We start from the raw sequence: 12,451 nt of genomic DNA on the forward strand, positions 1-12,451 counted from the left end.
AGTAAAGAACGTCTGCCTGGAGCATTGTGCTCTTCTAAGATCTATCTATATGGGATCAAGTTGACAACAGCAACTTGATAGAAAGGAATCTTAGGGGGCGGTGAGTTTATGTTAATGGCGGAGGAAAAATTTGGAAAAGGAGGGTGACTTGAATGAAATCAATGTCACTGAACTGTACATGCAGAAATTGTTGAATTGGTGTATGTTCTGCTGTGTATTCTCAACAACAAAAAAAACTGTTTTTAAGTCTGCCCACATAGTTCACTATTGATCTTAGACCTTAAATTTGTGCTGTCTTGCTGCTTATATTAAAGTTAACTTCTGGCTAATATTAAGCCATTGGGAGTTAAAGCCAGCTACTATTGGCCTGTTACCAAAATTCTCCCTAGCACCAGTATAGTTCTTAGGGACATACTGAATTTCGAAATTGTCAGGATTGCCTCAAAGGTTTTCAGGGAAAATGGCCTCCACCAAGAAAAAAATCATGACGTTATGTGGCTTTTGGGAGCTTGGACCTTTTGCTTCATATCCTGGGTACCTGGAATTACGTGTTAAGTTATAAAGATCAAAACTGAAAAAAAGGTACCCTTAAATAACTGAATTATTAGTTCCTTACGTTCTGGGTAAAGAACAATTGGAGTGTTGGGATGACAAACTCTATTAACTTTACCCTAAGTTCCTACATGGGTCCATCAACACCTGCAAGTTGCTTAAAAGTCGTTTCACAAGTTTAAATGCCTTCAGTATTAGGAGGAAAAAAAGTAAAGGAATTTTTATAAGTTATACTTAGAACATTTGGCCAGTGTGCATCAAAGGAACATGAAGCACTGCATAGGTACGTTATACCATGGGTATAAAACCTCAATCCTAATCCTCAAGACTCCCATCGTGGGTGGCTATACCATGATCTATTAATAAAGGAGGCTATCAGTCATCCAAAGTGGAAGGAAGGAAACAAACTTTACAGTTTGAATCCAGTGGGAATAGCCTTGAACCACTGATCTTCTGAGGGGAACAGCACCAGTTTTAAGGAAGAAGAGTTACTGGCATCAAGTATCCAACCATGACATAGGAAAATGTTTTCCCACTCATAACCTAGATTTATCCTGACCTGTTTGTCTCTCAAATATTTGTGGCTTCAGTACCTATCACTCCAACTATCAGGACCATTTAACAATTTTTTTTTTTAGCCCAAGATGATAACTGTACAAGCACATAACAGAAAACATGGGAACGGATTTTATTTTCATCTCAAGAATATTGAATTTGGGGGAAGAAAGTCAGCATACATTGTTAGAATGTGACTTGTGGTGGGACCAGCATCATCATACAAAATTCCACTTAGTAAAGTTTAAGGTGACCAGTGACTTTGTCAATTAGGTCTGCTGGTCCCGGCCCAATTCCTAGGACAGTCCGAGAGCCTGGTGCAATCTGAGTACGTCCAGCATCTTGGATTAAACTTACAGTCAATCCCAGCATTTTGGCATGGGTCAGTAATTCAACCAGGGTTTCTTCATCAGGGGCTTTGACCACCACTTTGGGCTGGCCACAATATTCCCACTCTTTGAGCAACTCAGGGTTTCTTCTCTGAATTTGCTTGTAGGCAGAAACAGCAGCATGAGAGCACTGGGCAGCCACTTTCCCTTTTCCCATCTTTAAGTCATTTCGAACCACAAGAATCATTTTGTATTCTCCGCTCTCTCCTAAGATGCTGGCTTCAGTCCCGGTCTCTCTGTCTGTCTCATTCACTGAGCTTTTGGGGATCATTCCAAAGCGTACACGGAGGCCCCAGCCCAGGCACATGCCACAAGCAACTCCGACAGCCAAGCTGAGTGCACCAGGATGAGCCAAGTAATCCATAACCAAGAATTTGGAGAGCATCTTAAAGGAAAGAAAAATGTTATAACTATCTAGCAGTGAAAAATTTTAGGCTTGTCAGATAAACTATGACAGTATATAACCAGCAAGCAAAACTTTAAAACTATATGAGGTCGCCCACAAAATAAGCGAAATGGATCTTGTATGTTGCATGCATGGACGCTGTTTTTCCCCCCGGGTACTATAAAAGATTCAAGCACACAGGTGAAGCAGTCTAGGTCATTTTGTATTTTAATATGAGCAAATTCTACAGTTCTTGGATTCCTGAGTCTTCCCTAAGTCTTTGTGGAGAAAGGAAATGTGTTTTATCAAGATGCTTAAAGGATCTAAAGGAATCAAGAGTAACTCACCCCTTGTCTGCAATACAGTGCTTATGTAACTGTGTCTTCATTGTACAGTGGCTCTCAACTGGGATTATACCAACCCCTCAGAGTAGCTGCCGGTTGTCACAATAATGAGACTAGGGTGAGGTAGGCTACTGGCATTTACTGGGCAAGGGATGCTAAAAGTCCTGCATGATGAAGCGTTGTTCCGTTAGATGGTACTGTAGGTGAAAAACTATTACTACCCGAGACTAGACCCCCAACTCCATTTTACATATGAACACAAATAATTTTTTGCATGGTTTTAATATACACTGAATTTTCCAGAAATATAGCTAACATATAAAAGAAGGGAAGATCAACCTTTATCCTTCATTACAGGTAATCCCCAACTTAGAACGTATTCAAGTAATGACGAACCACGTTTACGACCGTCCTTTTTTATGTGTGCACATCTTATAGTTAGTAATATGTACTATACACATGTTGCAAGGCGTAATTTGCTGATGTTACCATTCTCATGCCAACCCCAAAGACGAAGGTCAGATTTATAAAGATACTGATAATAAAAGGGAATAATAATGAAAACTTAAAAAAAAAAAAAAAGAGGTATTCGACTTACATCAGAACTGATGAGAGTCACTAGAATGGAACCCTATCATAAATCAGGGTAAAATACCTGTATTTCAGAAAATCCTATTACCCCAGCAAAGCTGTTCACAATATGAGTCACCAATAAAATACCTCTACTGGTCTACATTTGAGACAGTTGGATTCATAATGTTCTATACATAGGTATAAGCAACTGCCAGTTTCAGGCATCTTCTAGTGGAATAGTGCCCAAGCATTTATATATTGACACACTCAGGGCCACCACATTATAGTCCATGCACCTGGCGCCCTGCATAGCCATCCATGTCAGCCCAGCAAATGTATATTTTAGCTTATTTTCATTTTATTCTCCTTTATGTCAAAATTAGGACATTATATTGAAATTATATAGTAGGTAAATTATACAGTATTAGCGATATTTTCATTTCAGGATAATATAAGGGATGTTACAAACTTTTAATTCAGATCTAATGCATACACCATAAAATCCATCCTTTTAAGCTGTACAAATCAATGGTTTTTAGTACATTTACAAGGCTGTGTAACTATTACCATTATGTAATTCTAGAACATTCTCATCACCCCAAAAGAAAACCACTACCCCTTACCGGTTAACCACCAGAACCACCTCCTCCTAGCCTCTGACAACCACTCGTCTACATTTTGTCTCAATGAGTCTGCCTATCCTGTACATGTCACATAAATGGAATCATACAATATGTTTGTGTCTGGCTTCTTTCACTCAACATGTTTTTAAGGTTCATCCATGTTACAGCATATATCAGTATTTCATTTTATGGCCGAATAACATTCCATCGTAAGGATATGTAGATTTTGTTTACCCATTAGCTAATGGACATTTGGGTTGTTTCTACTATTTTGGCTATTACGAACAATGCTGCTAAGAATATTTGTGCACAAGATTTTGTGTGGATATGTTTTCATCTCTCTTGTGTATATACCTAGGAGTGGATTTGCTGGATCATATGGTAACTCTAGGTTTAATTGTTTGAGGAATTGCCGGGCTGATTACCAAAGCAGATGTAATATTTTACATTCATTACAAATGATTTGTTATAAAAAGTACATGTTGGGTCTGACAGGGTTGAGAACCACTGCTCTAGTGTATTATGACTCTAATACAGCAGAAAAAACAATGCCTTTGGAAATAGATATGCATATAAATCATGACTGTCTTCAGATCTCAAAGCAGGATTGGGAAGTAAAGGACAGTAAATGAGATAAGCTCGGCCAATAGGCCTTCTGTAATTGTCAGAAAGGATTCCCTGCGCAGGTTAGAGTGCTGCCACTAACCCAGTGGAAAGGTTTCCAGCTCGAGTCCACCCAGCGGGGCCTCAGAATAAAAGCCTGGAGATCTACTTCTGAAAAATCAGCCACTGAAACCCTACGGAGCACAGTTCTATTCTGACACACGTGGGGTCGCCATGAATCGGAATGCCATGAGTCAATAACAGCAAATGGTTAACTGGTAGAGAACAATGGACTATGTTTAATCTCTGATGAAAAAGAAAATAAAACAATGTCTACAAGGTCTATAAATACAATACTCATGATGTCTCCAAATTATAAATTTAAGACATTATAATGCTATACTTATATCTTGCTTTTAGAGGCTGGATGTAAGGCAAAGGTGCAGTTAATCAGAAAATAAGACAACCTTGCAATTTCAAACTCAAACCTGTGATGGCCAGAACAAAACTAATTTCCCTGAAACTGGTACTTAATGTTATAAAGCCCACAATTTTTTCATTTCCCTGGAATCCAACAGAATCCTTTACCTTTCAGACATTTCCTGAAACACCTACTGAAAACCCTCTGCATTTTGTAGTATTTCACATTTCCCTTTCTGAAGTTTCAGTGCTTTCTGGAGCTGGAAGTGTTATCATTGCTACCTTCTTAAATGCCCAACTTCTACAGACAAAAAAGGAAGAAGGCCAGGAGAATATGGTGAGGAACATATTTCCAGAAGGATGTGGTCAATAGCAATTTGTCAAATACACTTTGTCCACTAGTTTTAGCAAAAAAAGGGTTATTGTCTTTGGTGGGACAGAAGCTAGTTGAAGTGGAATCAAGAAATAGATAATTCAAGAGAGCAGGGGAAAAAAAAAAGCAAAAGATTTTAAGGGGACATGGAGATTAGGAAAGTTTTTTTTTTTTCTCTTTAAGATGCAAACATAAGTATATTTAAATGCTGAGTATAATTAAATGTCCACGGAAGGGCGCCAGAGGAAAGGTAGGTAATTCCAATGCCAGGTAGTAAGAGGGAGGGGATCTAAAGCCCTTAAGAGGGAATGTGGTCTTAAAAAGGAGAAAGGGCACCTTTCTCAATGTGACAGAAGGAGTTTTAGATGCAGATAGGTCTGTGGATTTGGAGGCAAGAAGTTATTCCTCACACAGAGAGGTTGTGCGGAAGTTGGAAGAGAGAAAAGGAAGACTGATAGTTGTGGCAAAATACAGCAGGATTGCAGAGGAATGTTGAAGACATGTTTAGAATTAATAATGATTTTATAGTGGTATAATACTGAGAAGTTGTTGATTTCTCCAGCAATACTTAGCAGCCTGAGTACAGGCACAAAGAAAGGCGATGGTATTATGGATTGAATTGCATACTTCTGTCCCCCAAAAATATGAGCTGGAATCCTAACCCCTATACCTGTGGAGGAGCCCTAGTGGTGCAGTGGTTAAGAGATGACCAAAAAGGCTGGCAGTCGAATCTACCAGCTGCTCCTTGGAAACCCTGTGGAGCAGTTCTACTCTGTCCTATAGGGGTTATTGAGTTGGAATTGACTTGACAGCAATGGGTTTTGGTTTTTTTGTTAATATCTGTGGATGTAACTGTTTGGGAATAGGGTTTTCTTGGTGACATTAGTGAGGCCTTACCAGTGTAAGCTGTGCCCTAAACCTAATTGATTCTGAGTTATTAAAAAAAAAAAAAAAAAACAGATTAGACACCGAAGCAAACACATTTTGGGGGAGAAGCCATGTAAGGATCACCAAGGAACACCTGGGAAGGAACTGCCATGGCTGTGACCCTGATTTGGACTTTTAGTCTGCAGATCTCTGAGAAAATAAATTCCTGTGATATTTGAGTTACAGCAGCACTAGGAAACTAAGACAGATGGCTTCATACTTCGCAGAGAAATAGAAGCCAAAAGACTGAAACTACCTAATTTCTGCTTCCAAACATATAAACTGACCTGAATCCAAATTCATCCTTCATCCTCTCCACCTATTTCAATGGACAGTTGGACTCATCCAGGCTGGCGTTTCACCAGGAGTAAGCAACCAGGACACATGGTGCAAAGAATTTAGGACGAGGGCAAGAATGTCTGAAGTGACAGACCACGACATCTATATTCTTAGAGAGTGATTTAAGGACAGGAAGATGACAGAAGACATCCACATGCTATTAAAGAACAGTAAGCTGGAAAGGCAGATGGCTGTGGTTAGAGAGAGGCGTGAGGCTTTGATTTTGCAGATGGAGTATTACAATGTGATACAAAGTCCAGCGTGTAGCTAAGGAACAGGTATCTGGAGTGTGGTTAGAAGTGTGTCACTAAGCTCATCTACTTTCTTGATTCTTTTATTTTTATGATACATTGCCACCATCCTTCCACGAATACTGACTATCTACTCTGAGCCAGGCCCTGTGTTAGGCTCTAGAGGATAAAGCAGTGAACAAACCAGAGTTCCTTCTCTCATGGAGCTTACATTCTAGTAACGGTTTGGAAGTAGCTCAATCTTATTCTGAATTTTCTTAATTTTATTATAATAAAACTATGTGTTCATTGTTCAAGGCTTCAACAATACTTTCACATGTACTGTGTGATCTGATCCATTTAACAGTCAGAAGTTAGAGTTATTCCATATCAAAAGTGGAAAAGTTGAGGCCAAGAGAAGTTAAAATCAACAAAACAGATGTTTGCTGGCTACCTACTTATGTGCCAGGCATACACCTTGCTCAGCTGGGAATGTAAAGTGGTAAACAAGACGGGTTCACACATGAGTGGAGCAGACAAATGATTACAAGATTGGTGAATGTTATGAAGAGATGCTATTAGAATCGGCTTTAACCCAGTTTAGGAGGCCAGGGAAGGTCTCCGTGTGAATAGCTGACATAAGGCTAACTTCAAAAATGTGAAGATAATTCATTTCCCAACTTTCCCACTTCATCATTCTGACACCAGCCACCATGTGGCACTTTCTCTGACCCTAATCACCCACAGCTGGGTCTCCACAATTTAGGACTCTCCTCCTCTTCCCCACCACCCCCCCTCCCCCAAAAAAACCCCAAACCCATTGCTGGTGAGTCGATTCCGACTCATAGCAATCTGCCATATCTTTCTCCCATGGAACAGCTGGTGGGTTTAAACTGCCAACTTTTCGATTAGCCGCTGAGTGCTTTAACCATCGTGCTATCAGGGCTCCTTTCTGTCCTTCCAGCCCATGCTAAATAGGCAAACACCAGCATCTCTCCTAGCTCTCACTGCCCCCAGTGGATTCAATAATTTGCTAGAATGATTAACATAACTCACAGAGACTAGCTGTACTTACAGTTACCCATTTATTCTAACCAGGAAGAATACAAGGTAGAGACCATCAGGCAAGGTCTCGGAGAGGTCCTGGCACCACACGATTTCCATTGTCCCCAGGTACTTGCTGTGCTCTCTCTCATGCTGTGGTGTGATGGCTAGCTTTTGTGTGGCCTTTCTCGCCGTGGTCTTGTAACTCCCACAAGTTACAAGGTGGGTGGGACTGTGCAACTAAGGTAATTGTGGCCCACCAAAGGGATCGGTCAGTTTTGCCATCCCACTGGGCTTAAAAGAGAGCCAATTCCAAAGTAAAGAGAGGGTCCCACCACCACCAAGAAAACAGAGCCAAGAGCAGACCATGTCCTTTGGACCTGGGATCCCTGTGCTGAGAAGCTCCTGGAACCAGGAGACACACAGCCATACAACACTGAAGATGGCAGGAAGTGGTGACAGAGAAACACAGGCAGGAGACAGTGTAGTAGACTTCCTGGCCCATGGAGAAAGCTGAGTGCCTTTGGGCTGAGGCTTAAGAGTGCCTGTGAGCACTTACTGGCAGACCCACAAGAGCTTTTTAACATTTGCCTGCACAGGGCAGAGGCAGAGGGCCAGAGAGCAGCGTGCCTCACAAGCACAGCTGAGAAGGGGTTGTCCTGATGGAAGAACTGTATCCTGAGCATTCCTGAACCTGAACTGTCACCTGTTACTTCCCTAAACTATAGCAACTCATAGCGACCCTACAGGACAGAGTAGAGCTGCCCCACAGTTTCCAAGGAGCGGCTAGTGGATTTGAACTGCCTACCTTTTGGTTAGCGGCCAAGCTCTGAACCACTGTGCCACCAGGGCTCCCTACGTCTACTAGTGCCCTAATTATCTCTCGCCAAAAGCCTCCACAATTACCTGACCTAGCTCTATTTTTTCCACTTTTGTGTCACTCTTGCCCTAGTTCATCTGCCCATTACAATTTCTAAAACAAAGTTCTGATCATGTACTTTCCCTGCTCAAAAATCACCGGCTAAACGCCTAAAGAATAAAATACAAATCCCTTTGCACGAATTCAAAGTGCCACACAATTTGGTTGTAACCTATCTCATTCTTCTAACCTCCTCTCCCACTACATACTGTATCGTTCAGCCACACCAAATTACTAGGCTTATGTCCTTTCAAGCAGCAATTGCTCCCAGAAATTTTCTGTTCTCCACTTAAACAAATCCTATTCACCCGTAAAGCCCTACTTCAAATGAAACCTGTCTTTTGAAGTCTTTGCCATCCCCCCCGTCAGACTTAATTATCTTCTCTTTAGAGTTGTTTTAACGCTTATTTATAAACACTGTAACTTATTCCCAGTGTCTAGTACAGTGGTTGGGGCATAGTGTTAAATACCTCTCTAGAAAATATGTCTGTGTAACACATAAGGTTAAAATTTTAAACCATATTCTTAAAAACCTTTTCATTCCCCGCAGGGCTCTAGAGATTGAAACGCCGTAGTTAATAATATTCAGCAGACTGAGGCCTGTCCGGTATTTTCCCACATTAGCAGGAGCGCAAAGACGCTGCCTAAATGGAAACGCTGCCAGGGAACTGGAAATTCTGGGACCTCCTCTCCACCAACAGTTTGGTCCTCTTCAAAAAACGGCTGACAAAACAGAATGAGAAGGCTTCAGCGGTCACTGGGCGGGAAACAGATTTGCCAAAGGAGAAGAGGGGGAGTATGGAATGAGGCGGCAACAAAGGTTCCAAGTGGAAACAGAGTGAAGAGGGATATCCCTCCCTTTCGCCCTCTGAGAAGTCGATTTACCTAGATTATTGCTCGTCCTTCTCACTCGCACCTTTCCTTTCTTTACTTCTGGGAGCGAACACACGTCCTTCGCGCAAGCTACTTCTTCCGGGTTTCCGTGATAATCACTTCCGGAGCAGGAAACGCGAGGACAACAATCATTTTTTTCTTCTCGCCCCGCCCACAGGGCTCGACCTGAGCGCGGAACTGAAATCCCGCGAGGATCGGCGGAGACTGCCGAAAGGAGGCAGGAACGTTTCTCCTACCGAGGAGGTCTCCCGGGGGGGAACTGGACCGGAAGTGACGCAAGTGAGTTCCGCTTGGCCGGAGCCCAGCGGCGGGTGTGAGAATCGGTCAGGAGTCGCTTCCAGGATCCTGAGATCCGGAGAAGCCGGAGTCTGAGCGGGTAGGTAAACGAGCGCTGGGAATAAGGAATGAAGCCTGAGACTGTCCTCAGAGCCGGACTTCTTCTGGAGCTCTTAAACTTAAACGGTGCAGGTCTGGGGCGTCCGTGATTTCGACTTCAGCGGTATTTTCGGGAGCTGCTGACTCTATGTCTCAGCCTGGCCGTAGCTAGGTTATCTGGGACACCTCCCCACGGTTGGCCGCCGAGACATTGAACCCAGACACTTGACTTCCGACCGTTCGTTAGACTGGGAAACCGTTCTAGGCTTCGGTAGAGAACCCACCTCCCATCCCTCCCGGAGTATGCAAGACCTGGGAGTAAATGGAGAAGGTCTTCCCCGTTGATGACCGAGCTTTTTCGGAGGATCTGTCAGTTTAAGTTCTCCCCCCCCCACCCACGCACTAGCGCGTGATGCTAAATGCATCCGCTCCTAAGCAAAACTCAGGCGTGCAAGTACCATCCCAAGTGGCGGAGGAATGGGGCCTTCGCTCTGTAGAGCCTTTGCAGAGGACCTGCTCGAATCGGATTTCCCACTGCTTTCGGGAGGAATAGTTCTCTGCCTTTTTCAGACCCCTGATCCCTGTATTTCATTGCAGTGGAGATATTTGCAGTAAAACATGAAGATCGACTTAATCTCTAAAATTCCAAGAAACCATATGTGGTCCTGTGTCACACGGCTGCAATTACTTGTGACCTCCAGTAGATTTTACACAATTATCTTTTCATTTCCTGCAACTTCATGCAAAAATCTCCTAATATATAGCCTCTGGCACTGTTGACCTATCTTGGCTCCATATTGTAACAGTATTGTCTTTCAGTTTTTCTTTGGGACTTGTCACGTATTTTGTAAACATTGCACTGGTCATTTGGAGAAAGTTGTATTTCTAGTTTTATAATGATACAGAATTGAATATTCTAGCTGCTAGTATCTGTTACTTGTATTGTCATTAGCACTTGATTTTAATTGTGTTTTTTTGGAAACCCTGGTGGCGTAGTGGTAAAAGGCTACGGCTGCTAACCAAGAGGTTGGCAGTTCAAATCCGCCAGGCGCTCCTTGGAAACTCTATGGGGCAGTTCTGCTTTGTTCTATAGGATCGCTATGAGTCGGAATCGACTTCAGGGCAGTGGGTTTTGGTATTCTTAGCATAGAAGATGGTAGGGAGAAACTGTTATTTACTAGGAAGTATTTTATGCATTCTAGATTGCTTTTATTGACCCTTGGAAGAAGGATGGTGGTACACAGACAAATGTAAAATATATATGAAATGACTCTAGAGTAGACGTCTTTCATATTTACTTCTTTGTTGAAATTGTTTTAAGGCATCAAGGCTTTTTTTTTTTTTCTTTTGAGGGATATATCCTACTTGAATACAGTTGATTAATACAGCTTAATTCCTGTGACTCACATTCCAGAAGAAAATACATGTATATTCAGGTTTCTGAAATGCTTCCATAAGTGGTTTAATGCCTTTTAGCAGCTTGCCTATAGCTAGTTTAATCAATTTGTTGTTTAATTTGCATGTTGTTCTTATTTCTGAGTTAGAAAATTTTTTACGCTTGTCTTTGACAAGATTTTTGAGATGTGTAATTACAAAAGTTAGATGTTACTGTCTAATAAATTTGCTTACTGATTTTATAACTGCCTATAAAAATGGCATGGTGGCATCTAACCTCCTCTAACTTCACAGGGGGAAAGGAGAATCAAGATCAGCAGCCCAAGGCTGATTCCTATGAGGTGGAGCTCACACTTGCCTCCCCTCCCCGCCATCTTCACCGCTTCTCACACCAACCATCCCTCCCACAGCATTCCCTGCTTCTCTGCAGAGTTCGGTAATTCATTGCAGTGGCCACACAGAACTCACAGACCATTCGGTTATAGGGTTTATTGAGGAAGTAAAAGGTTACAGTTAAGGTTCAGGAATGCTCAGAATACAGTTCTTCAATCAGAACAGCCTCTTCTCAGCCTCTCTCTGGCCCTCGGCCTCTGCCCTGCTTGGCCAAGTGTTTCAAAGCTCTTTCAGTTCTGCTGATAAGTGCTCAGAGGTACTCCATTCCACCAGGAAGGCTGGGGCCAAAGGTGCTCAGCCTTAGCTCTGTGGGTCAGCAAACCTAGCTACATGAAGCACCTGGAGGTACCCTACTCTGACAACAAATCTCCTGCCTGAAGGCACTCAGCTTTCTCACTCTGTGGGCTTCCACCTGCTGGTCTGCTGCCACTGTTTCTCTGCCACCTTCTTTGGTGTTAGAGCTCACTCTCTCAGTCTCCTGGTTCTAGGGTCTTCTCAGTGCAGGGATTCCAGGTCCAAAGGACTTGCTTCACTCTTGGCTTTTCTTTTGTGGTGGTGGTGAGATCCCACCTCTGAGATGGCTTATTTTAAGCCTAGTGGGATAGCAAAACTGACCAGTCCCTCGTTAGGGTTCCATACACCTTATTTGCATGATCCCATCATCATAGGGGTGCCATGCACCTTATTTACGTTATTAGCAGGGTACTCAGTCCTCTTGGTGGACTACAAGCACCTCATTTACCTAGTCCCACTCAGTCATTTGGTGGGAGTTACAAAAATTATGGCTAGCAGGGCCATTTTAGGTAATTTACTGCACCCCACTGCCAAACCTGGTTTTATATTGTTTTTGTTCAACTCAGTTGTTCAGATACTAGTTATCAAATATCTTGCACTTTTCCAATTTCTGCCTGCCTTTTATTCTTGAATTGCTGCTGCTTAGGATCACAAAGATTAGTAAACTTTGTATCAGAAGACCCGAATTCAAGTTTGGTCTCCAACACTTACTGAGTGATGGCTGACAGGTTACCTGACATTCTGAGCTGGTCTGGGTTCTGTTGATAAAAGTACCTGCTCACCTTACATCATGGGATTGTCACAATGGTTAAGTCAAGTGAAAT

The 12,451-nt window shown here is 42.4% G+C and overlaps 2 protein-coding genes across 5 annotated transcripts in view; one reads left to right on the forward strand and one right to left on the reverse strand.

Annotated features, from left to right (window-relative positions):
- Positions 1-1,216: 1,216 nt before the first annotated feature.
- PTRH2 (peptidyl-tRNA hydrolase 2) lies at positions 1,217-9,383 on the reverse strand. Its single transcript, XM_003414580.4, has 2 exons — positions 9,162-9,383; positions 1,217-1,881 (listed from the first exon to the last, which is right to left on the reverse strand). The coding sequence occupies exon 2, from the start codon at positions 1,879-1,881 to the stop codon at positions 1,342-1,344; it is 540 nt and encodes a 179-aa protein (XP_003414628.1). The 5' UTR covers positions 9,162-9,383; the 3' UTR covers positions 1,217-1,341.
- A 46-nt stretch (positions 9,384-9,429) lies between these two features.
- The window catches only part of VMP1 (vacuole membrane protein 1), a 123,092-nt gene continuing 120,070 nt past the window's right edge, over positions 9,430-12,451 (forward strand). For 3 of the 4 annotated variants that reach the window (XM_023553526.2, XM_064271310.1, XM_064271311.1), the window contains exons 1-2: positions 9,434-9,546; positions 11,235-11,376. In XM_023553526.2, coding sequence (XP_023409294.1) covers positions 11,277-11,376 — 100 coding nt within the window. In that variant the 5' untranslated portion in view covers positions 9,434-9,546; positions 11,235-11,276. Of the gene's footprint in view, positions 9,547-11,234; positions 11,377-12,451 lie in introns of all 4 variants that reach the window. The other variant, XM_003414579.4, reaches the window with a different exon arrangement.

The sequence above is a fragment of the Loxodonta africana genome, chromosome 18 (genome assembly GCF_030014295.1).
Source record: "Loxodonta africana isolate mLoxAfr1 chromosome 18, mLoxAfr1.hap2, whole genome shotgun sequence".
In the NCBI taxonomy this organism is placed as follows: Eukaryota; Metazoa; Chordata; class Mammalia; order Proboscidea; family Elephantidae; genus Loxodonta; species Loxodonta africana.